Source organism: Solea solea, chromosome 19 (assembly GCF_958295425.1).
Source record: "Solea solea chromosome 19, fSolSol10.1, whole genome shotgun sequence".
Taxonomy (NCBI): Eukaryota; Metazoa; Chordata; class Actinopteri; order Pleuronectiformes; family Soleidae; genus Solea; species Solea solea.
In genome coordinates, this window is record NC_081152.1 from 6,653,980 (window position 1) to 6,676,809 (window position 22,830).

Sequence of the window (22,830 nt, forward strand, 5' to 3'; positions counted from 1 at the left end):
TTTCGTCTCTCTCCTGCAAAGTCTCAAAGCTTCCCACTTATTTATAAATAAATATTTTTTGACACGCATGATGATTAATAAATAAGAGATTTGCTGGTGAGACACTGAATCATTTGTTTCCTCTCACGAGGCACTGGGAGAAATGATGGCATCTCCATGTTGCCTTCACATGCTGTCGGAAATAAGAATTGCTTCTGAGCAGACACCGATTGAAACGGCAAATATTACTCGAGGGTTTTGCATTTAAATCCAATGTTAGACACTTACGTATAATTTCAAAAGAATTATAGGTACACGTTACTGAAATTGAAATTAGCAAAAGGCGGTTAGTTCAGTGGCGCATTCACTGTCGTTACAATTTGGTTGTTGTATTGTGCAATAAAATCACGCTCATGTAAAACACAGTTGCGTAGAAACCTCAGACACCATATAGCACCAGCAGCGTTTTTGTTGTATGTATACAGACACAATAAACTATGTTAGAAAAGTTAAAAAATAATAATTTCCGGAGGTACGAGGAGACGAAAAGGCAGCATCAGCTGGAGACTGCGCCGCTGCTCTGCCTTCTGTTGCTGCTCATGACAACACAGCAGCGATTACACACACACAGCCGAGGACCATAGGCTTCTGAACAACGTTGCTCTGCTAGAAAAACACATATCGGTAACTGTAAGTTAAACTCTGTCATGATTTACCGGGTAGTTCAACTAGAAACCATACGTTAGCTAAATTAACTTTGGCAGGCTACTGTCGGGTTTAGCTAATTTTCCACAGCTGCTAGCACCCGTGTTGGCTACAGTAAGTGCTGCGTTCCTTTAGCAGCTACAGTATGTTTATGACAGCTTGCATATAGCTGCTCATTAAATTCATGTTTTCTGCTAGTGAGCGACGTCAGCTCGTGTACATCTTTAGCGTAAAATGTCAACCGGATTTTCCAGGTAACACTGCAGGACTTGTGGACGTACATCCTCTCTGTTAGCTCCTTAGGCTAGAAATGCTCACTACATTGTGTCAGAGCAAGGTTACCTCGCCGGATTTGGATTGTTGCACTCTGTGGTACCACTGTCCCCCGTCCAGCAGTATTTCACAGCATGAGTGATCATTATGTCAAAGTAAAGGTGCAACTCGAGCAGATGAAAACCTTGGGCGAGGATGAAGGGAAGCAGGGTGTGGATGCTGAGGAGCACCTCCAAGAGCCTTCTCCCCCTGCCTCTGGATCACCGGACCCCTCCAGCATCAACACATCTGGAGGAGACGCATCCAGCCCCTCCATCACCTCCAAACTCAGAGGGAAAGGTCGTACTAAGCAGGGGAAAGATGACAAGAACTGCAGTGGTAAACACATCTCAGATCTGCCATCACATGGGTCTGTAGTTTCTGCTCCTTCTGGGAGAAACCAGAACAGACTGGAGCATGAGCAGACCCTTCACGTCAGAGGGACTGGAAAGGTACTGCAGGGCAAGTCAGAGTCTAATGGGAACTGTGTGACCGTCCATGCATCCAAAAATGTCCAAGAAACACGCCGCGAGGATGGATTAAAACTTTCTCAAAGAAAGAGAAGACCAGTGACAGTGGATACATCTAAAGCCAAAACCTCATTGGAGGCTCTGAAAATAAGCATCAAGTACTTGAAGTGGAAAGAGGTGTGCTATGTGAAAGTTTTTATTATTCGTTCGCTCGTTTTTTTGTCTGTCTTGGAGAAATGCTTTTTTCTCTGTGTGCTTTGCAGGTTTAACTAATCAGGTGACTGGGTTAACTGGGTTAGTCAGGAACTTGCCACTTAGTGCATTAGTGCTTCAATTGGATGGATAACCTATACTTTACTGCTCTCTTAATCTCTGTTCTTAATTACAACCATATGTCTGCTTTTTTTTAGGTAGAGATCTCACCAAGCACCTTCGCTGATGTTTAATGCCGACTCGAAATAGTCCTTAAGAATCATAGTATGCCACTTGTGTCTTAACCATGCTGTGAATTGGCTTAAAGTCAAGACAGATATTCTACAGGCAGGTGGCTTATTGTAGCTGACACATACACATTTTCTGTTGCCATCTGTTGCCTTCACGTTGAGGAATGCCAGTGGGTGCAATGAGCTGGATTATGGTGGGAGAGGTCACAGTCACACATAAGAAAAGGTTGCATGTATTATATCTGTGTCTCTGTCGAAGTATTAGAGCAAATGTGCAAAGCACTGTGACAACTTGAGATCACTTTACCGGGCCCTTAAACAAACCAAATCAAATCAGTATTTAGTAGATTTTACATTAGTTTACAAAAGCTCTATTTTCAGACGTTTAAGGCGTTGCAAACAATATACTTTCGCTTCTATTTCAATTGAATAACTTTTATCTACTCTGTGGAAACACGCTGCGGCTTAGCTCTCCAGCAGTAAGACCACCAAATACTTTCATTCATTAGATGGCATGATAACCTTTAACCCAGACACAAGCTGACATTGCATACCTCCTAAATTACAAAAGGACTGCGGATGGCTGTGGACACAAGTTATTCTAAATACAAAGCAACAACTTTAAAAGATTTATGGGATGGCAAATTGATCCCGTTCTTCTTACTCCGAGCCACAAACACCATCTGGACACTTTAAATGTGATGCAATTAATACCTGCTTTCAGCCATTATTAATGTGGTCTTCATTATGCATGAGGAGTAAAGATGGGTGAAGCCACGAGACAGGGGAAATGTAGACTCTACTTGTCACTGGTGACCATGCAGTGACACTAAAATCCTTCCATGTCTCGTATCTGAAATAGTAGACTAGATGTACTATACGTTACCACACTTTGTCCTCACTGTCCACCCCCCCAGCAAAGTGGAGGGCACTGTAGATCCCCGTGTCACTCTAAAAGTACCTTTTAACATCGTTCAAGGGGTTGAAACCTCAGTTTTACAATATGGCATGATATGTTAACAGTTAATAAGGGCGTTGTTTTGGTACACCTGCAGTTTTCTGTGGCCTCAAAAATGTTATCAACTGACTTTCAGCATATGGCATTCTCTTACAGTGGGAAATGATTAGCCTTAAGCTCCACTAATCCAATAGACTTTTAGTCCTCTTTGAGGCAGAGAGAGAGAGAGAGAATACTAAGCCACAGGGCAACATCCAAAAATTAGACCAATAACCACGCATTTGGTCATAGGCTTGGTATTTTTTAAAAGCCATTTGATGAAGTGAACTTTTTAATCAAAGCACATTATTTTTTTAAAGGTGCCTTCTTGTGCCTTTTATGCTTTGAATGGAAAAAACATGTCTTTGTAGGTAAAAGGTCTAGAACTGACCCATGTGTGGTGATTAGGTCCCCAACAATGGCTCCAATGTGGATGTACACTATGTCTCATCTTTCCATACACACCCACAGGAAGCTTGTTTGTCGGCCCGATAGCTTAGAAACTACTCTGATTATTTTGACCTCCTTCCCTGATGTGGTTAGACAGTTATACGCTGGCATCTCTCTGGTTGTATTTATAGCCGTCTTGGCTTATGAGGCAGGGTTTCCCTGCTTCACACGCTTGCACGCTATCTCATTAATGAGATGTAATTCTGTCACTGGTCCGTCTCTCTTGTACCAGGACTGTGTGGTGGTTGGTCGGCAGGGTAGGATTTAGCAGAGGTGGTGAGTGATGATGCACTGCTGACCTTTCGGTACTACTTGATATAGAGTCGTGATATTATAAATTTAAAGAAAGTCTATTACATAATAAATACCGGCTCAGTGTTGATTGCCTCCAACTGGGATGTGAGCTTTCATTATATTAACCCCAAACTGGGTGGTAATAAGAGGAGGGCATTTTCTGATCATTTACAAACCCAAAAATATAAAGATAGAGGATTGGGAAACAAATGCAAAAGAAATCAAATCTACATACATGGCCGTAAAATAATAATGTGTATAAGTCTATGTGTGTGTGTGTGTGTGTGTGTGTGTACATATATGCATATATATATATATATATATATATATATATATATATATATATATATATATATATATATATATATATATATATATATATACATATATATATACACACATAGTCTATGTGTGGATATGCATTTACTTAAACACATTATTATTTTATTTTTTTAGATGATTTTAAGGACGTGGACGAGTTTCCACACTGAAAAAAAGCACATCATGAGCAGTAAGTTAAACCATAACGTTCCTCTTTGAATCACTCTCCTCTTCATGGTGCACATTGATGCAATAAAGAATAATGAGATTTTTTTTTATATGGTTGTGAGTCTCACACATGAGCAGAGGAGGGTTATAACGTTTCCACCCAGTAGCAGCTTTATCACAATTAAGTTAGACGATTGTCACTAGAGTATTTGCGGTGAATTCACGTAATGAAAAAGACAACCCCTGCTGTATTGAGATCTGGAAAAAATATGACTCTGAATAAAGTGGTGTGTAAATTAGGCATCACCTTTTTTTAATTAAACTATGAATATAAACAGATTTTTCATTAATACAAAGCTAAAGGTGAAATAGCAGAAAAGTGGAAGCTATTTTAATACTCAAAGTTGATTATTTAAAAAGTAATTCATGATTGGATACTTTTGAATTAAGTTTAAAATTAAACTGCTGAGTTTCCAATCATGGAAATATTCAAAACATGATTGTGTGATGCTTTTAATTTAATTAAATCCAACAATGGATGGATAGTGTGTGGTGTGAGTGTGGGCAGAAGTAGAGATACTGAGGACAAAAGCTGTGTCTTGTGCCAGTAGGATTTCCCAGCTTTCTCTAAATCCTTTTATAGTATCACTTCTCTCCTCTTCCCTCGCTCCAACCTACAGAACACACACTACCTGCCATCTTTGTGCAAGATTATCTTTCCTCTCTACGATCACCGGCCCAATGTCCTGAGTCATTCTAAAGATTAGGGCTGAACAAACTATTGTAATTAGTGACAATGCAATTAGCAAATCCTAGAGGTTTTTATTTTATTGTTTTATGCCAATAGTTTGATGATGTCTCATCTGGCATTGCTCCTTTATGTGTATTTAATACTGAACGGAAGCCTGACTGAACACATTATATCGCAAATCTGTCAGGAAAATCTCAATTAGATTTAAACTCTCACTGTCTCATAAAGGGCGCAAAAAAGAAGTCTTCGTTTCTGAATGAATTGTTTTTTAATCATTTCTCCTGCTTTCACATTTCTCTCCGTCTTCAGTTTCCTCTGGGGAGACGAGCAGCCTGCGATATCTACTGGCACGGCGTCTCCTTCCATGATAATGAAAATATTGTCTCAGGGCAGGTGAACAAGTTCCCAGGTATTTCGCGACTCTCCTAATCCTCTCTGAGGGCCTTCTGTTCACACGAAGCACCCTCCATTAATGCTTGTTGAACTGTGGCTCACGATGGAGACTTGGCTTTAATGCAGCTTGCAGCACTTCATGTGTACTTGGTATTTTGTTATCACAACAGGAGGGATTTAGTCAAAGCCTTACTGATCCTCATTAGTCCAATGCTCACCTTTTCATGCCATGACAGTAATCATCACATTAGAGTCTCATGAGATTATTGTCTGCTATAGTCTGCAATAGATGAATTCACGATATCAGGGACGTTATTTTATAGCATCTATCTGTGCTTACAGAATGTGATTTCCTTCCTTATTTCCAAGTAAACCTCCAAGTGCGACTCTCGAACGTCGCTTTGTGCATTCCAGGAATGATTGATATGCTGAGAAAGATCAACCTGAGTCGTGCAATGCGGACCACGCAGGAGCTGTTCCCTGAAGAGTATGACTTCTATCCCCGTTCTTGGATCCTGCCTGAGGAGTACCAGCAGTTCTCCACACAGGTATAGTTGTGTGACATAAAAACATGATGACTTGATTTGATATCAGTGTAGTTTTTTGTTGTGAAAGTGAAATCAAAAATTGCTTTACTACAATATATGTCAGTCAAAACATGGACTCTATTTGTCGTATGAGTAAGTTTAAACAGCCATGAAAGGTCAAAAGATTGAAATGACTAGAGATATCAAGCATTTCAAGCAAAATGGTAGTCAAATCTAAAGAGGAATTAACCTTAACATGAAATATCAGTGTTTGTACACACCCGGCCAGTTATCATAAACCAGATCTGTGTTAGAAGATGCAGGTCTGAAACACAGCTGTTGTAGGAACATCCTGCTGTGTTTTAATGCAAACATTGCTTTAACCCAGGAGAGTGTCAAACTCATTTTAGTTCAGGGGCCACGTACAGCGGACCAGTAAAATTATAGCATAATAATTTTTAAACAACAAGAGCTTAAAATATTTCTCGTGTAATTTCAACAATTTTATGCAAGTTTAACCAGATCATGGTGGATCTACAGGCACAAAAAACCCTCTTAAATATAGTATTTCAGTCCCAGAATTTTCTGACATCCCTGCTTTAACCTGTCTGAGCTGTCAGAGAGAAATCTTCCTCCCTGTTTTGCAGCACAACACCACAGGTTTATAAATGAATACAAATGTAAACAATGACTCCAAACATCCTGCAGCATTCAGACCCAGACTCAGAGCAAAGCTAATAATATATAATAATGTGTCTTTTTAAAATACTTACAAATAGTTGCGTTATCTGATTGACATTTTATAATCAAAGGAACGATCAAATATTCTCGCCCGTCCCTAAGGATAAGTCTTTTATACATACGGGATGATTCTACTTGTAAGTACTTGTAAGATTAAACATTTTTGCAATCACATAAATTTATGGGTAAATATGTTTCAGACCAAACGATGCAAACATCAATGAACAGATTTAACTGAAAAAAAACACTAACAAATATAAGCTACATATAAAAACAACTAGAAAAACATTCTTATTTTACATATTTATACATTTCTGTCATAAAATGCATTCTTATTCTTTATTAGGGATGGAAATCACAGGTTATCTCGCGATATGATATGCGATACATGGTCCACTAGTTCAAAGTGCAGGATTTCAACATAGAGAACAAAGTGCATAAAGTCTATGTATTGAACATGGATGAGGCATCTCTTAACCTAGCTTTTCTCTGCCAATATCCTGCTTGTGAACTCCCTCTTCTTCAGCCATGTAACCTCCACCCAAGTTTCCCTAATTTATTTGAGTAGCATCGAGATCAATTAACGACACCTTACAAGTGAAACTGGCAGGGAGTTTTTACTTTAGTTTAGAGCTTTATTAATTAAAATATTGATATTTGCCCTGGCGCATCAATTATCATATTGCACGAGGAAGGATGCCGATATAGCACCAAACTGATATTAGGACCCACCCCTATTTATAGTTCCTTTGACGTGGATACTTGCCATCCTACACTGCAACAGTACTCTTATTATAGTATGGTCCGTTTAACTTTTGCCTCATTGCTCACTTTGCTTGAAGGACTCTAACACATGAATGCATTCTTCCCTTTATAGTTCTCTGGTACGTCTTACCATGTGATTTATTTACTTAAATTGTCCTCTGAACAAATCATAGTGAGTGTGTAGAATAAGCTGCTCTGTGCTGCTTTTGCCTGCTTGATTAATAATCTGATTGATTACCATGAAAACAACATGTGTTGTTCACCACATGGTCCTACATGCACTTTTAAACAGTCCAGACATGTTTTGTTCATGAACTTGGGTGTTAAAACAAGTTAAGAGCTACAGATTAAGATTTCTCAGTCAACCGCTAAATTGCCATGATGTACAACAGTACACATACTGTACGTCACATCTAATTACAGAAGAAATACACTATTATTAAGGAAAGTTACAAAAGGTTGTCCTTCTTTGTTCTTTTCAGTTTTGCCAAATAAATATGCTTAAATGGTAGATAGTACCACTGATTCTGGTCCACAAAAATTATATATTTGCAGCTCTGTATAATGTCCAGCAGGGGGCACCAAAATACCATAATTTTATTCCAGAAACAAACCTGTTTCTCACGGAATGTAAGTGTATATTGTATGGTCATGTTAGGTATGCTTTACACGAAGAAATAATTGCATGATGGATGTTTTAGCTTTTCAGCTTCTCTAAAGGTTTTATTCATTTAAAAAAACCAAAACACCCAAACCAATGAATTATCCAAATAGTGGCGATTCATGTATTAATTGGTTAATCATTGCAGCTGGAATATTTATGTACTGAAGGCGTCTGGATCATTAAGGTCATTGTGAACTGTTTCTCTTTCCTTTGTCGTAGATTCGCATGGTGAAGGAGAATGATGCCACCGTGAATCCTACCTTCATTGTCAAGCCAGACGGGGGTTCTCAGGGGGACGGCATCTACCTCATACGTGACCCCAGTGACCTAAAACTCATGGCAGGTTCACAGGCCAAACAGGGTGTAGTCCAGGAGTACATCCACAAGCCGTTACTCATTGATAAGCTCAAGTTTGATATCCGCCTCTATGTACTGATAAAGTCTATGGAGCCATTGGAGATCTACATTGCCAAGGAAGGCCTCACACGCTTTTGCACAGAGCCCTACCAGGTAACCATGACAGTGCCTTTCATGCTGGTGGGTTTTTAATTTAGAGTCAGCCTGGGCACTGTATCGATATTTTATCAATAACATCTTTGATTTTTGATATTGTCCTATTGCAATATGGTATCTGTGGTGTCTTTTCCTGGTTGTTGCAGTACTGATATTTAGGAAGTTTGTCAAATATGATATTAAATTAAGTATAAACATGATATTAAATTAAGTATTTATTAAAGATACACTGAATTGACATAAGATTATTTAAGAAAACTTACTCAACAAAAAACAATCGCAATTATTTGTTGTACAGTGGAATCTGACTATATTCATAGTCAATTTCATTGTTTCTTACACCTTTAAATATCTTTTATTGAACATTAAAAATACTCTGTATCATCTTTAATTAAAGGTATTTTAAATATGTACAGATCATAAACCTGCTAGAACACAGAAATTACTGTATTTTTTGTTATTTACAATGTATAATTTGTCTCTATATGGTTAGAACCACAAACCTCAAAAACAAACTTTCCGTGAGCTCACACAAACTGCTTGTGTCCAGCTATATTAAGCCTAAAAATATTGAGATATTATTTTATAAGCCATATTGCCCAGCCCTACTTTAAAGATATTATCTTTGTTCTTCTAATTTTATGGCATACACTCAAAATTAAGGTCACTCTTGTTCTGATTATGTAGGAGCCAAGCCAGAAGAATCTCAGCCACGTCTTCATGCACTTGACGAATTACTCCCTCAACGTCCACAGTGGAAACTTCATCCACTCCGACAGCCAGAACACGGGCAGCAAGCGCACTCTCTCCAGCGTCCTCTACAGGCTGGCAGCCAAAGGTGTAGACATCAAGAGGGTGTGGTCGGACATCATCGCTCTCGTCATCAAAACTGTCATTGCCGTGGTGCCTGAACTTAAAGTCTATTACCAGGCTGAAATACCACCAGGTAAACCAGGACCCACATGCTTCCAGGTAGGTGGCTAACACCTTGTAGGGAGAACATCATATTATGTGCTTTACCTTCAACTGTCATCTGATTGACGTAATGTACCATGATCTATTTTAACCTCATCCAAGGACATTATATTTTTGGCTGCATTTGTCTGTTAGTAAGTCACAAAAGTAAAGGACAGAGATTTAGATGAGAAGCTTTCGAGATGTAGGTTATAGCCCAAGGAAGACATTCTGTGGTGGTGATTCAGGAATTCTTCAGAACAATTGACAGCCTTGAGGCCTTGCTGTAGTTTCAGATGTGTATGTGTGTCATTGCAGTACTCATTTACAAACAGGCAAGTCTGCAGTCAATGCCTAAAACATTGACTGCAGACTTACTGCATACTCACTCAAAGAGTTAAACTGCACATGCATGGAATCCTCCCTTACTGAATGTTACCTGAATGTGTAACAGATTATATTAAGTGTCGGCATAAGATTTTGTGGTGCATGAAGACAATTAGTTTTTCCTATTCCTATAGTTTTTTTTATTTGAGAAAGACTGGTACATTGGTGGAAATATTGTATTGTTGGCAGCTTAACCTGTAGAAAGCATACTAGGAAGTTTTGTATCTATTTCTCATCTATCAGTGCTCACATAAACCTTGTATGTTTTCTTTTTCGTGTCCGATGCTGATTGAGTATGTATCGATACCGATGTCGGTCTGATACAGTCATTTTTATACTATGAAGCACTTCACAACACATGTGTGCTATAGCCATTTCAAGCTACTTCAAAAACACAATTCTCCAGCTGTGTAACACATATTCTTCTCCCATGAAGAAGAAATAAGAAGCCCACAACATGACTCAGCTTAAATGCTGTTGATGATTTTTATTTACATTTTTACAGTCTGTGCATAGTAAAGCGTGCAATATTTTGACCAGCGTCGGACCGTTACTGAGTATTGTATCGGCTCATCCCTACTTTGTGTTACACTAGTATATATTTTTGTATAATATAATGTTGTTTGTACCTCAGATATTAGGTTTTGACATTCTGCTGATGAAGAACCTGAAGCCAATTTTACTAGAGGTGAACTCCAACCCCAGTATGAGGATAGAACATGAAAAGGAGGTAAAAGAGAGTGTCAACACATTTATATTGTAGTCTGTTATATTTTTTTTACTGTCAGTGTTGTAATAAATATTTGTTTCAGGTGTCACCAGGAGTTTTTGAATATGTGCCCAGTCCTGTGGACGAAGACGTCAAAGTGGGTGTGATCAGGGACACTCTGCGCCTCATGGACCCTGGTCTCAAGAAAGCTTCAGTGTGAGTACACACACACTCTTAAAAACACAGCAGTACAGTCACAGTAAACACATAGGTTGAAGTTCTTAAATCCTCTGCTCTTTGTCTGCTGGTCTTAAGAGTCCACTTAAGGACATGACACCTTTCTCTGCCACTCCCTCCTCAGAGCCCAGCGCTGCACCACTCAACAGCTCTCTATAAGCCTGTTAGATGGAAAAATTAAATTCAGCTGAGCCGTGGTGGAAATTCACACTTTACTCTATGAGTCTAGTGGCTCAGTTTCTCCGGCTGACTAGCATTGTGTGGTGCTTGGCAGTAAATTCCCTCTACCATAGTAGATAGCTTTTTCTTTTCCTCTCTCATCTGTTTTTCTTCTGTGACAAGAGGATTTAGTCTTTCTTTTCTACCGCCGGCTCCATTTCTTGCTTATTGCTATCACTATTTCTCTCCTTCCCTTGCCCCTTTCTTGCTTTCCCCGTAGATTAACTTCTGTATCACATATTAGATCTGCTTTGTTCTGCAAGTGAGGGGAATATCTTACCTGGGATAATACCAGTGATGTATTGGTATAATCCACCTTTCATATGTTGTTAAATACTCCTGCAATGCTGCATTTTCATTTAGCTCCGATCAACAGAACTACCTTTGGTACCTGCCCTAGAAAGAATTATTGCTTTTATACTTTAACATAAATCTTCTTAATCTTCAGTCCAATATCCCTCATTTTGTATTGACTCAAACCTTTTGTTGTGAAGTTAGTGAGGACTCAACGTGTGTGTGTTAGGACAATAGTGCTGTGACTATTATGCAAATGTATTACTTTTTATTTTCATTTTTTGCCAGCATCTTATTGATTTAAAGGGGACATATTACGCAAAATCAACTTTTTAACCATTTTAATACTTATATTTGGGACTCTGGGGGCCCTACCAGTCACCAAAGTGTGGAAAAAGAATACTCCGTCATGTTTTCGTGGTTCCCCTTAGTGTAAGTATAGGCGATAAAACACTCGATGTTGAATTCCCTGCGTTTATGACGTCAGCATGCGCATTTCACCGCGAATGTTACCGCCCCACCAGTAAGTTTACTTCGAGAGCTCCACCTTAGCTCCACCTTGTCCCTGCGAGAGTGCAGGCGAGGGAGGAAGAGCGGTATTATGTCAACACGGAGGGACAAGGGTGCTGTTCGTGGCTGCACAGTGGAGCACAGTGTTTTACACAAACTTCCACAGAGGATTTGATATATGAAGCTAATGTGCCGGATAAAGTCAGCAAACGTGTGTTCGCACTAGACAGCGGTCGCCGTATTTAGTCAGGGGACGTATTTCACCGACGTACAAACACACACACGTTGTTAAGAAAAGGTCACATAGAGCTCATAACTGACCATTCTGACACGTCCTAATTAAAAATATTTGTTCAGTACGTCCTCCATGACCGGAGCACAGACTCAGTCTGATACAATCACATATACAGCGGCGAGCGGCAGTTTATGCCGCTCGCCACTGGCGATCAGCGGTGCTGCACTCTCTGTGCAGAGGTGCTGCACTCTCTGTGAAAATCAGCTGATCGCCACCGCTGATCGCCAGCGGCGAGCCGCCTAAACGGCCACTGTATGCGACTGATCGCCAGCTCCGGTGCAGACCGGTGACTATGCTCCGGAGACCTCGCCACCGCGGCACCGCTGATCGCCAGCGCGGCACCGCTGATCGCCACCGCGGCACCGCTGATCGCCACCGCGGCACCGCTGATCGCCAGCGGCGAGCCGCCTAAACGGCCGCTGTATGCGTTTAGGCAGCTCGCCACTCGCCGCTGGCGATCAGCGGTGCCGCGGTGACGAGGTCTCCGGAGCATAGTCACCGGTCTGATACAGTAACATACAGCGCCAGCTTATGCAGCTCGCCGCGCGCCGCTGGCGATCAGTGGTGCTGTTCCTAAGTGTTTTTAACTGATTAACAGTTCGGCACTGTTCGGCTCGATCCTTATGTAGAACGTCTCTTCCTGTGACGGCACTCTGGCTGTTTTCTGCGCACGCTGCCATGTTGATATTGTCAGAGAACTAGTGGAGGGAGGGGGAGACGAATAGAGCTGTAAAGCGCTGTAACGAGGACAAATCAGAAACCCCCTGGAAGAAGTGGGTGTGTGTTTGCCTGTGTCTCATTTGCATGTAAAGGGACCAAGCACGAAAACCGAGCGTTCTGAAAGGGGCGGGCTTAGCAGGGTTATTGAACTGCTATGATGCTTCATCCTTATGGTATTTTGACCAAGGCATGTCACTGACATGTTCATTAGGACACCAGGGAACTATTTTAATGGGGGAAATAGGGTATAATATGTCCCCTTTAAGGGAGTTATAGCAGATATCAGTGCTTGAATTGCACTTAACAAGATTCTCACTTTATATTTCAGTTGTTCACAACCACATTTGTGCTGTAAAGTACATTCCTCCATTTATTTCCCCCCTTTAGATGTACACTGACACCTACCCTCCATATTTAAGCCTCCTGAAGCCAGTTAAATAGTGCAAGGAAATCTAAGTTAGATATCAGAGTGTGAGAGTGTCTGTAATCTGAAGTCCTGTGGCGACAAGAGGCTTAAGTCGAGTGAGAAACAAGTGCAGTGATCTTTAATATAATTTAACTCGGTGCCTCTGTAAGAATGACGCTGGCAAAGACAGGGTTTATGCCCTGCAAGAAGCTGTAGTGACTCACAGTCATGCTTAATATTTGAATTCACTGCATGTCAATGTTTGGAAAGGGAATCGGGTAATAGCTTTATTTGAACTAACGGTAACAACATGTGACAATGAGATGGCAACAAAACGTAACAGAAGTCAGCGCCTGGGCTACAGAGAGTGTGGTTAGAGATCTGAATTCTCAGTTACTTGGCATGAATTGGACAGTCGGTACTCAACTAAATACTGACTAAATAATAATTTAATCTCTTTCTATCCAATAAGCCTTGTAGGAGATAGAGTAAAGGTGCATTTCTAGCTGGTACTTGAAGTACCTTAAAATATGTTGTTGATGATGTAAAAAAAGATGTAAAAAGAATTCACACAAATATAGACATTCCTGTATGTATTGAATTAAACTGAGTCTATGGTGTACAATTTGTTAATTGTGTTGAACCAGAAAAGAATAAAAGATTAAATATTCATATCAGGTCATGATCGCAGCGAAGTTTCCTGTCAGCTGTGCAGATAGTGTCTTGTGGTTGGGGGAGGGTGTGATATGCTAATTATGTCCCAACTAGCTAGTGCCAATGTTTATTAAATTAGGCCTAAAATTGGATATGCTCTGAAAAATCTTATTAATGCAGCCAACGACACAGGGCCCTCAGTAGGAACTCATTTATCATTCACTTCCACAGTCTGGTGTTGATGAATTTGCGCGGGCACAAAGGCACATGCAGTGTTCCCGCATGTTTGACTCTTATCCATGTTAACGCTGTAGTTTGTAACTTTTAAATATAAATAAGTGTCTGTTACATTCAAACCATCGCCAAGTGACTGCGCGCAATTTTGTTTCCGTGTGGGCATGGCAGCATTCCCGCGCTGCGGGAAGTGCCCATGAAAAGTTTCAGAAGTGCTAAAAATAAATCTTCAGTGGGAGTATGTTTTTTATATCGACCACAATTTTAGCCTATCACAAACATGATCATACGATATTAGAAATGCGTGTTCCACAAAACTAGGTCAAATCACGACTGCCGTGTTGTGGTAATTGCTCAGAGATCCACATGTGGTTGAAATATGAGGTGCTACGTGTGAAAATGCAGACCTCCAATTGGATTACTGACGTAGGAGACAAATGGGGCTGATAAAGTGAAATGAGAACTGTCTTTTGCAGACACTGGCGCCTTAAAAGTTTTTATTAAAACATGATTCAAGCTCCCGTCCACTTTAGATTCGGCGCAGAGATGCATTTAAATGGGGAAGAACTGCAGACTCACTCTCAAAGCACAAACAAAACATTCTCAGCACTGTTGTGGGAGGTTAAATGATTTGTTTACTGCACAGATGGTGGTGATGGTGTACTGGTAAAGTAAATATACCTGTGCTGTGATCACTGACAGCTGTTGTGCAGTAGGATGGATGGGATTCAGTCAGTCAGAACGTACAGTTTAGACTGAATCAACCCCTGTATGAATTTCACTCAACAAAATGAAGTAAGAAAGCAATGAGAAGTGACCAGGCACACAGTGCAAAAGGTACAGCAAAGTAATACAATGGTGCTGCTATTTAAAGGAGACGAAGTGGGAGCTTATGTAAGAAAAATAAGTAAAGTTAAAATGGCCAAGAGAGCGACAAGACCTGTGGAAAGAGCACTATATATATGGAATTGTGAGAAGGAGGGTGTGATGGTATCCGTTACATGTACTTCTCGCACCTAGCTCATTAATTTTTTCTGAACAATGACTCTGAGGGGGATTTATGTGCCATTGTGAGAGGTATTTTGGAATAGGTGAGAACAAAAAGCTGGTTTTCAGAGGCGCACGTACCTTGAAGTAAGGTACAAACACATCATCTGCTTTAAAAAGGGAAAAATGATGGATTGCAGTCTCAGCCAAGTTGAGTTCAACTTTAAAAAAAAAAAAACATGAGTCATTGTCATATTTTTTAATCGAGTAAATGTTTGGGTAAAATGTGTGCATAGAAAGAAGTGATAACATAACATGTGGGTTTTAAATCTTAAACACATACGAAGAGTTCATTGTTTCCCGTGGGGGAATATTTCTATTCTCATCTTCTTTGTTTAGCGTGAGTCACGCTCAGAGGAAAGTCGTTTCTGATTTTTGAAACGTTAATAGGTGCACACAGACGCTTTAATTCTGTAAAAACTGACATGCTTGACACCCTTTTTGAGACTTTTGACAGTGTGGAGTAGTTTTAAACATTTACTCACCAGGAGAGCAGAAATAGCTGGCTAATGACAGCCAAATTAGGCTCAGACTTTCACACGTACACTCGGTATCGTTTGGCCCCGGCCCTCCTGAATGCGTTTTTAATAACTCGCCCATTCTTCACCTTTTACCCTCTGGCTTTGCCTCCGTCAGTTTCCTCTCTGTGTGCTGGGAGTGTTTACAGACATTCCCGTCACTGTCTGTCTGGCTTTTTGGCTTCTGCAGAAGACATGTCTGTTTTTAGCTGAGCCTGTCCTGTCTAAATAGATGTGGGCGGTGTCCTTGTGGCTGCTGAGGGATGATTGATTCTATTAAACATTCAGCAGCGCTCCCTCAGTGCCATTCACACTGCTCACTAATTCATGGAGAAAGAACCTGCCTCGTTTTAGTCGGCAGTACTGCGTGCCCTTGATGTGAAATTACCTTTATGTTCTTCTCTTTGTTGCCAATACATGTTGACGCCAGGTGTTATCCTAAAAAATCTCTTTGCACCCACACAGGCGTCCGTCACTTATTCGAGTTAATGAGACTTTTCTATGAGGTCACAGTGACTTTATCAAATTAGTCAGGTAAAAAAAAGAGCTGTAATTAGTTGTGCTGTGGAGAAATAGTGGCAACAAAGCTGAAATGAGAGTGAGGGAGATGTTAGGAAAGCACAGAGTGTGCACTACCACACAGACCCAAAGGTAAAAGCACACAGAACTCCTGGCTCCATTCATTTTCGATGAGATTTACCAAAATCCTTGAGGGTTGTATAACATCTAACTGGCAAAAGAAATGAATGTGACCAAAAGTAGGTGCACAGTTGGTAGAATTCAGCACTGTAATTGTACCAACAAGAAACTATTTAAAAAGGTGACATCTTTAACAATGTTGTTCTACCTGACTGTAATCTGAAAGCCAATAAGTTATCCCAATTCAATGCCAAAAAAAAGCTATTTTATTTGACCTCATTTATTTTCGTAAAACATTTTCAAAAGCAGTTTTTTATCCTTGGTATTAAGGTCATGCCTCTTTTTTTTAATTTCCCATCTCCTTGTAACTCTTGATCATCTCTGTGTCACACGAGACTGATGACTTGAGTTCATGGTTGATGGACTTTTGGTCAAATTAAGCAACTGACATAAGTGCTTTTTTTTTGCTTCCCCCCTCCCTCGCTCAGGACATTCAACGTGAAGTCTTTATAACCTCAATTTGTCCGCCATCAGTCAATGCGCTGGCGTTGACAATTTGGATCTTAATGCAAGCCCAGGCTTACGGTGACAAATGGCCTTTGCTGATTAAAACAACTGCAGAGAATCCACCGTGGTTTTCTTTTGTCATCACTTTGGTATGCCGTACTTGGAGTTACAGTCGCGCGTGCGATTAAAGTGACCTTCACGTCTGAGCTTTGTTTTACTTTCTCTTCAGGAGAACTAAAAAAAAAAACGAATTTCTTATAATTATACGCTGAACCTCTTATCACATTTATTTCTTGCTCCTGATGCATGTTGAAGCTGTACATTAAGCACTGACAGTGTAAAGGCTGTGCGGAGGCTGTCAGTGGAAGAAGTCGAAGGGGAGTCATTTGTCCTTCATACAGAATTACTCTTTCTTTTCTTCCTGCCAAGTCAGCCCCTAAGTGTAGACTTAAGTGAAATGTTTGGTGCATTTATCTACCTCAGGTGCTTGGCAGCCGCTTACTCAGCTGACAAAAGCTCTCTGCTTTGGCCTCATGGTGTTGTGCCTCTGCCCTGCATGACCTGGAGGCTGTAACTCAGCCCTGCACAGCACAAAATACATTCAGGGATTTACTTTTGTCTGTCTTTGAATGTATAATTCAGTGAAATTAGGTTAATATTTTTGTGTAATCCTCGTCTTATTGTTCTACAACAAAAGGTCACAGTCAAAGGCGGGAGGGTTTGAACACAAGGAGGAGATTTCCGTGGAGGGGGAGAAACAAGAGAAGAGTCTGGAGGAAGGAGTTCTGCCCTCGCTGTGTCTGAAGCAGGTTTATCCAAAGTACAGCAAACAGTTCAACTGCCTGCGACTGGTGGAGCGAATTGCATCTCTGTTCATACGATTCCTCGGGGTCAAGGGCAACATGCGTCTGGGCCCCACTGCCTTCCGAACCTTCTTCAGGTATGAATTTATGAATTTAATGAATGTAATAACGTTACTGATTCATAGCCTTCTGCCAAAATAGTTGCTAAACTAAACTAAAGTGAGGTCCCAAAAGAATAGAATTGAAAGTAGTTAGTTCTTATTTCTTGAAAAATACATTTATATACTGTATACACCCCTCCTGAATTTAAATTTTTCTTCCATAGTTTCACTCTATGTGAAGTTAAATCCAGTTTAATCTGCCACATTCAGTATTCTCCTGCTCGTTACCTTGTCTAAAGAGTGTCTAAATAAGCAAAGTAGTTAAAAAAACCCCAGTGCTAATGTGTGTCTGATTTTAAACATTGTTTTTTTTAGGACGTGTAAACTTAGTAACAGTAACTTCACCATGGCTTCAGTGGATATCCTCTACATAGACATTACACGTCGTTGGTCAGGGACGATATCCGACTCCAGAGAAGCAGGTAACACAAGCAAACACACACACAAACTCTTACGGTGTGTTTCCACTAGCATAGTACCTGGTACTTTTTTTAGTACCTGCTCTGGCGAGGTTCCAAGTGAGCTGAGGCGATACTATGTGTGACGTTGCCAGACTGCTGGCCAGACTTGCAGTCACAGGAAAAGGCATGAGCGTGACGTCCGACACAAGCCGAAAAATGAACTATAGATCAATTAAAAAGACTTAACAGTCCTACAAACGTGGATTAATCTCCAACAATTTCCTGGGTAGTGTCTAAAATCGCAACATTTAACAGAGGAGTCTGGTGTATTTAGCGACAGCACTGCTGGTCGCGAGCTGCATCACAAACCCTGCCGCTGTATTTCAGTCCCATGACTGTGTCAGACGGAGTCTGTGCTCCGGTCATGGAGGAAGTACTGAACCAATAGTTTTAATTAACTGATTCTAATGATTCAGTTGCACTGAAAACAACTGAAAACAACTGCTTTACAAGTCACTAGTCACTCGTGTGTGCAGTTTCATGCAGCCGTGCAGTGATGACTCCACCCACGTTGAGGAGGTACTATATTATAATGGAAACACAACCAAACCGCGGCGCGGCGAGCTGGGACCATAGGTGGAAAAGGGGCTTAAGTGCCTAACCCTTACCCCAACTAAACCCAATTCTAGCCCTAACCCTAAAACCAGGTCTTAACCCTACAAAAAAATGTCCCCCTACACCCACACACAACACATAAACCTCACAAAGAAACAACATGTAGAGGACAGAGAGCCGAGTATCCTTGAGACTCGGAGCAAATACTGCGCTCGCAGATAATTGCTTGTCATTCTTTGTCAGTTTCCCTCCGACACCGCGCACCCATAATTGAAATGAGCCGAGATCACAAAATGACAGCAAAGAGACATGAATTATTCAGACGCTGCACCTTGCGAGGAATGTTTGTGAGGCGGAGCGGACGGATGGAGATCATGTGGACCAGGGTGGAGCAGCCTGTACAGACAAGATTGTGGGCTGAATTTGGAAAGAGCTAATACGTATTCAGGGAGACTGAATTCAGGGTCGGTTCATTCTGTGGATGTGGTTGGGAAGTAGGAAGAGGTAGAAAACTTTCTTTTACATCACAAATTGGATTTTTAAAGTTTTGTTTGTGATGTATGATGTTTACAGGGATATTTTAATAATTGCTTTTGTAGATGACCTGCAAACCTTCACCATGTTAGATCAGTGTGACTCAACCAAGTAATTGTTTCCCTCTCTATGGATTTCTTGGTTTTCTGTTCATATCTTCTTCTAGGCTGATAATAACTGAGGCTACAGTTGACGATGTGAAAAACCTCGAGTGAAAATGCAGCTCCCACTCAGTTTATTATAGGTCCAGTGAATAAGGTTTAGTACTGTAGGGTTTATTGGCAGAAATTGAAAATATACTTCCCAGAAGAATCTTTGTTTAAGTGTGTTATTGCTTTAAATAAAAAAAAAATAAAAGCTGCTATCTTAAAAATAAAATGTTTTTATTTTATGGCAAATGGGAAAATCTCTGCAATTACTGCAATCTCACCATTAGATGTCTATACTTCTTACACACTGGATCTTTTCGTTTTTGTTTGTCACTGTGACCTTATTCCTAAGGCAAGATCTGAAAAATATAAAATTGACTCTGGCGTCTTTTAACCCTTCAAAGGTCCAGTGTGTATTTTGTCTGTTAGATTAGATTCAGATTATCCTTTTATTAAATATAGGAAATTAGCTTTGCATTTAACAAAATCCTGGCTCTGTCCCAAGGTCACAACATCTACCACCAGCATCTCAAAATGCCTCCTTTAGGGTACAGTGTGTGAAATTTAGCAACATTTATTGGTGAAGTTGCAGCTGAATGTTCTCCACCTCACTCTTCCCTTCCAAGTGTGTTTGAGATCATATGTAGCCTGGACCTTGGTGTCCTCTTTAGAGCTGATCCAGCTCTTGATATAAATGTTAAAGGCTCATTCGGAGGTAATAAATAACAACAATTCATTCATTCAGGTGATTGTACTCGTTTTGATCTTTTTCTACATCCTATATTTATTCTTGTCCTGAGGTGAGACTCACCTGAACTTCTCTTGGTTTTTAAGGGATGGGACTACAGGCATTTGTGGAGGCCTTTTTCTTCCTGGCTGGTCGTAGGTTCAAGTCCCTGGTGCTGAGGGAGCAGGTCGTGTCCCTGCTGGAGCTGTGTGAGGCTCAGCTGGAGTCCCAGCCGGGCGGTGAAGACAGACGCTCGGTGAGCTGCAGCAGGGCGCTGCCACGAGCTGTCAAGACACAGACGCTCGGCCAGGCCAACCCTCAGCTCAGTTCCCCGGCTCCACAGCGAAGAGCAGCCAGTCAAGACTACCGGCTGCATCAAAGACTCAAGCCTCGTATGCTCAGGGCCAACGTGGAGAACTGATGAGGAGACCTTCAGCTCTGTCTTCTCACTCCCAAACACTGCCTTTAGCCTTCTCCACAGGAGCAAGGAAATTAGGTGTCCATAACTCGTAGGCTGCTCCCGCAAGGGGTGGGATGATGAGAGCTGAGAAAACTGACTCGCTTGACCCCTGCTGGCTGACTTACAGGAGGACTGTTCTCAGCCTGATTGCTTTCCTTTCAGAGGAAGATGTCTGCAGGGGTTTTTGCTGTGTAAAGAGAACGAAGTGGTGTGAGGAGGTCGGTGCATATCTGTCTGTCCTGGTGTGATCACATATGAACAGTGTGGTCAGTGAGGAGGATACGGTTGCTATTAATATTCTTACTGACTCTACAGAGCAGCTATTTGCTTACCTTTGCCTAACAACACATGCACTGTATATAAAAAGGGACGTCATCTTCTTGTTGCGAAACACATCTCTGCTGTGAAGCCTGTAGATTTAGCGTGTTAAGAAACTTCACCTGCAAACAGGCACCTGCTGGATTGTAATGCCTGTCAATCTGCACTTAATATATGCCGTGCTTTACCGTCCATTTTCCTCTAAATGGGAACATCATTTACAAAATTGGCATCATGTGCTATTGAAGAAGACCTCAAACTAGTGATCGAGACCATTAACTCCTCAGGAAGATGTTTACCGACGTTAAAAATCAAGTGAGAATTAGGCTCGTTTTCCCGTGGGCTTCTTTTCAAACATGGTTCTTGTTGTCGCCCCCTGGTGGCTAACTGCTGTGTTCATTCTACTTCCTAAGCCTCACTTTTCAAACATGAAGACAAAGTCCATTTTTACATACAGTCTACACCGACAACATGTACACTACAGCAGACAGGATTTGCACTGGTTGCCCCGCTTCAGTAGATTTACACACCCTGTGTCCTTTGTATGTGGATTATATTCTTGAATTTGCACAATTTCTTTTTTTCTTTTTTTTACTCTTACATTTGCACAGAAATGGATGTGAGTGTGTCTGTGAGTGTGTGTGTGTGTGCACTGTATTGTATTTATTTGTGTTTAGCTCAATGGTGAAAGCCTATTTACAGCCAGTGGCTTAGCTGTGCGTCCTGGCTCCATGAGCTCATTAGCGATGATTTAAGTGAATAAGTATACAAAGGGAAAAGGCACGTTGCCTCTTATCCCCTTTGAGTTCAGCAGCTACTCCAGTCAGGCAGCTTTAGACCATCAGAGAATTATGTTCTTTAGGTGATGCTCACAGCTGCTATGGAGAGTTCATTATTTCACAAGTAATCACGCGGAAAAATAATCTCTTCATTTATAAATGTCCAGTGTGTGTAAGAACTGGTGACATCAAATGGTGAGAGTGCAGATTATAGCAAATGGAGGAGTCTGTCGTGCGCGTGTCAGTGTCCTTTCACAGAACGGAGAGGATGTCGTTCTTCTTCATTCACTCCGAAACATAGTGGCATAAGATGGTGACCTCCATAAAGCAAAGCCCTTGAATAAAGTAAATGTAAAAGACTTATTTTAAAGCCAACAAAGAACTATAATATTGATCACACAATTATTATACAAACATAATTATGGGTAGTTTATTCAATTTCTGCCAATAAACCCTCCTCAATATCACACACTGGACTAGTATTCAGTCACTACGTCACCCAATGCTTATTCATTTTTGTTCTTTCTTTTATTTTGTATCTGAGATGAAGTCACATGTTGTGACATGGATCACAGAACACTGATAAACACCTGCAGAGTGAGCAGCTGTTTACCTCGTACACTCAAATAGACACACAGTAAAGGATCCTCTGCTGCACACGCTGAAAGGACTGAAACGTTTGCCGCCTTGTGATCACTTTAAATAGATTTATTATAAAGTTACTAACAATCAACAATATTATGAATGAACTGTATGCGCTGCAAATAAATAATAAATTTCCCTTTGCTCCTGAACCTGAAACTGTTGGTGTCGATTCTGACGACTTCTTCCTTTTCTGCATTCTGTAGGAACCAGTCTTGGACAAAGTACCTTAAAGGGATACTTGAGTAAAAGTGCAAGTATCTTACCACTTTTATTTTTTTAATATTACTTAAATAAAAGTCTTAAAGTACAGACCATTACTAACTCTTCTTCTTCTGGTTTTATTTTGTAGTAAGTACAGATACGTGAATGTTGTTTCCCTACACTGGTAGGAACAGTACTTCATCGCTTAGAATGT

General features: G+C 40.7%; 1 protein-coding gene across 4 annotated transcripts; it reads left to right on the forward strand.

Annotated features, from left to right (window-relative positions):
* The first annotated feature begins 563 nt into the window (after window positions 1-563).
* ttll11 (tubulin tyrosine ligase-like family, member 11) lies at window positions 564-21,515 on the forward strand. Of its 4 annotated transcripts, none has more exons than XM_058617220.1 (11): window positions 583-669; window positions 1,114-1,643; window positions 5,200-5,299; window positions 5,698-5,831; window positions 8,200-8,490; window positions 9,181-9,465; window positions 10,469-10,564; window positions 10,647-10,759; window positions 17,521-17,763; window positions 18,103-18,209; window positions 20,321-21,515. In XM_058617220.1, the coding sequence occupies exons 2-11, from the start codon at window positions 1,134-1,136 to the stop codon at window positions 20,632-20,634; spliced, it is 2,193 nt and encodes a 730-aa protein (XP_058473203.1). In that variant the 5' UTR covers window positions 583-669; window positions 1,114-1,133; the 3' UTR covers window positions 20,635-21,515. The 4 variants fall into 4 exon arrangements, with proteins under 4 accessions (XP_058473202.1, XP_058473203.1, XP_058473205.1 ...); XM_058617222.1 differs by lacking the exons at window positions 583-669; window positions 1,114-1,643 and adding exons at window positions 3,153-3,632; window positions 4,107-4,161; XM_058617219.1 differs by having other exon boundaries at window positions 564-1,643.
* Window positions 21,516-22,830: the final 1,315 nt, after the last annotated feature.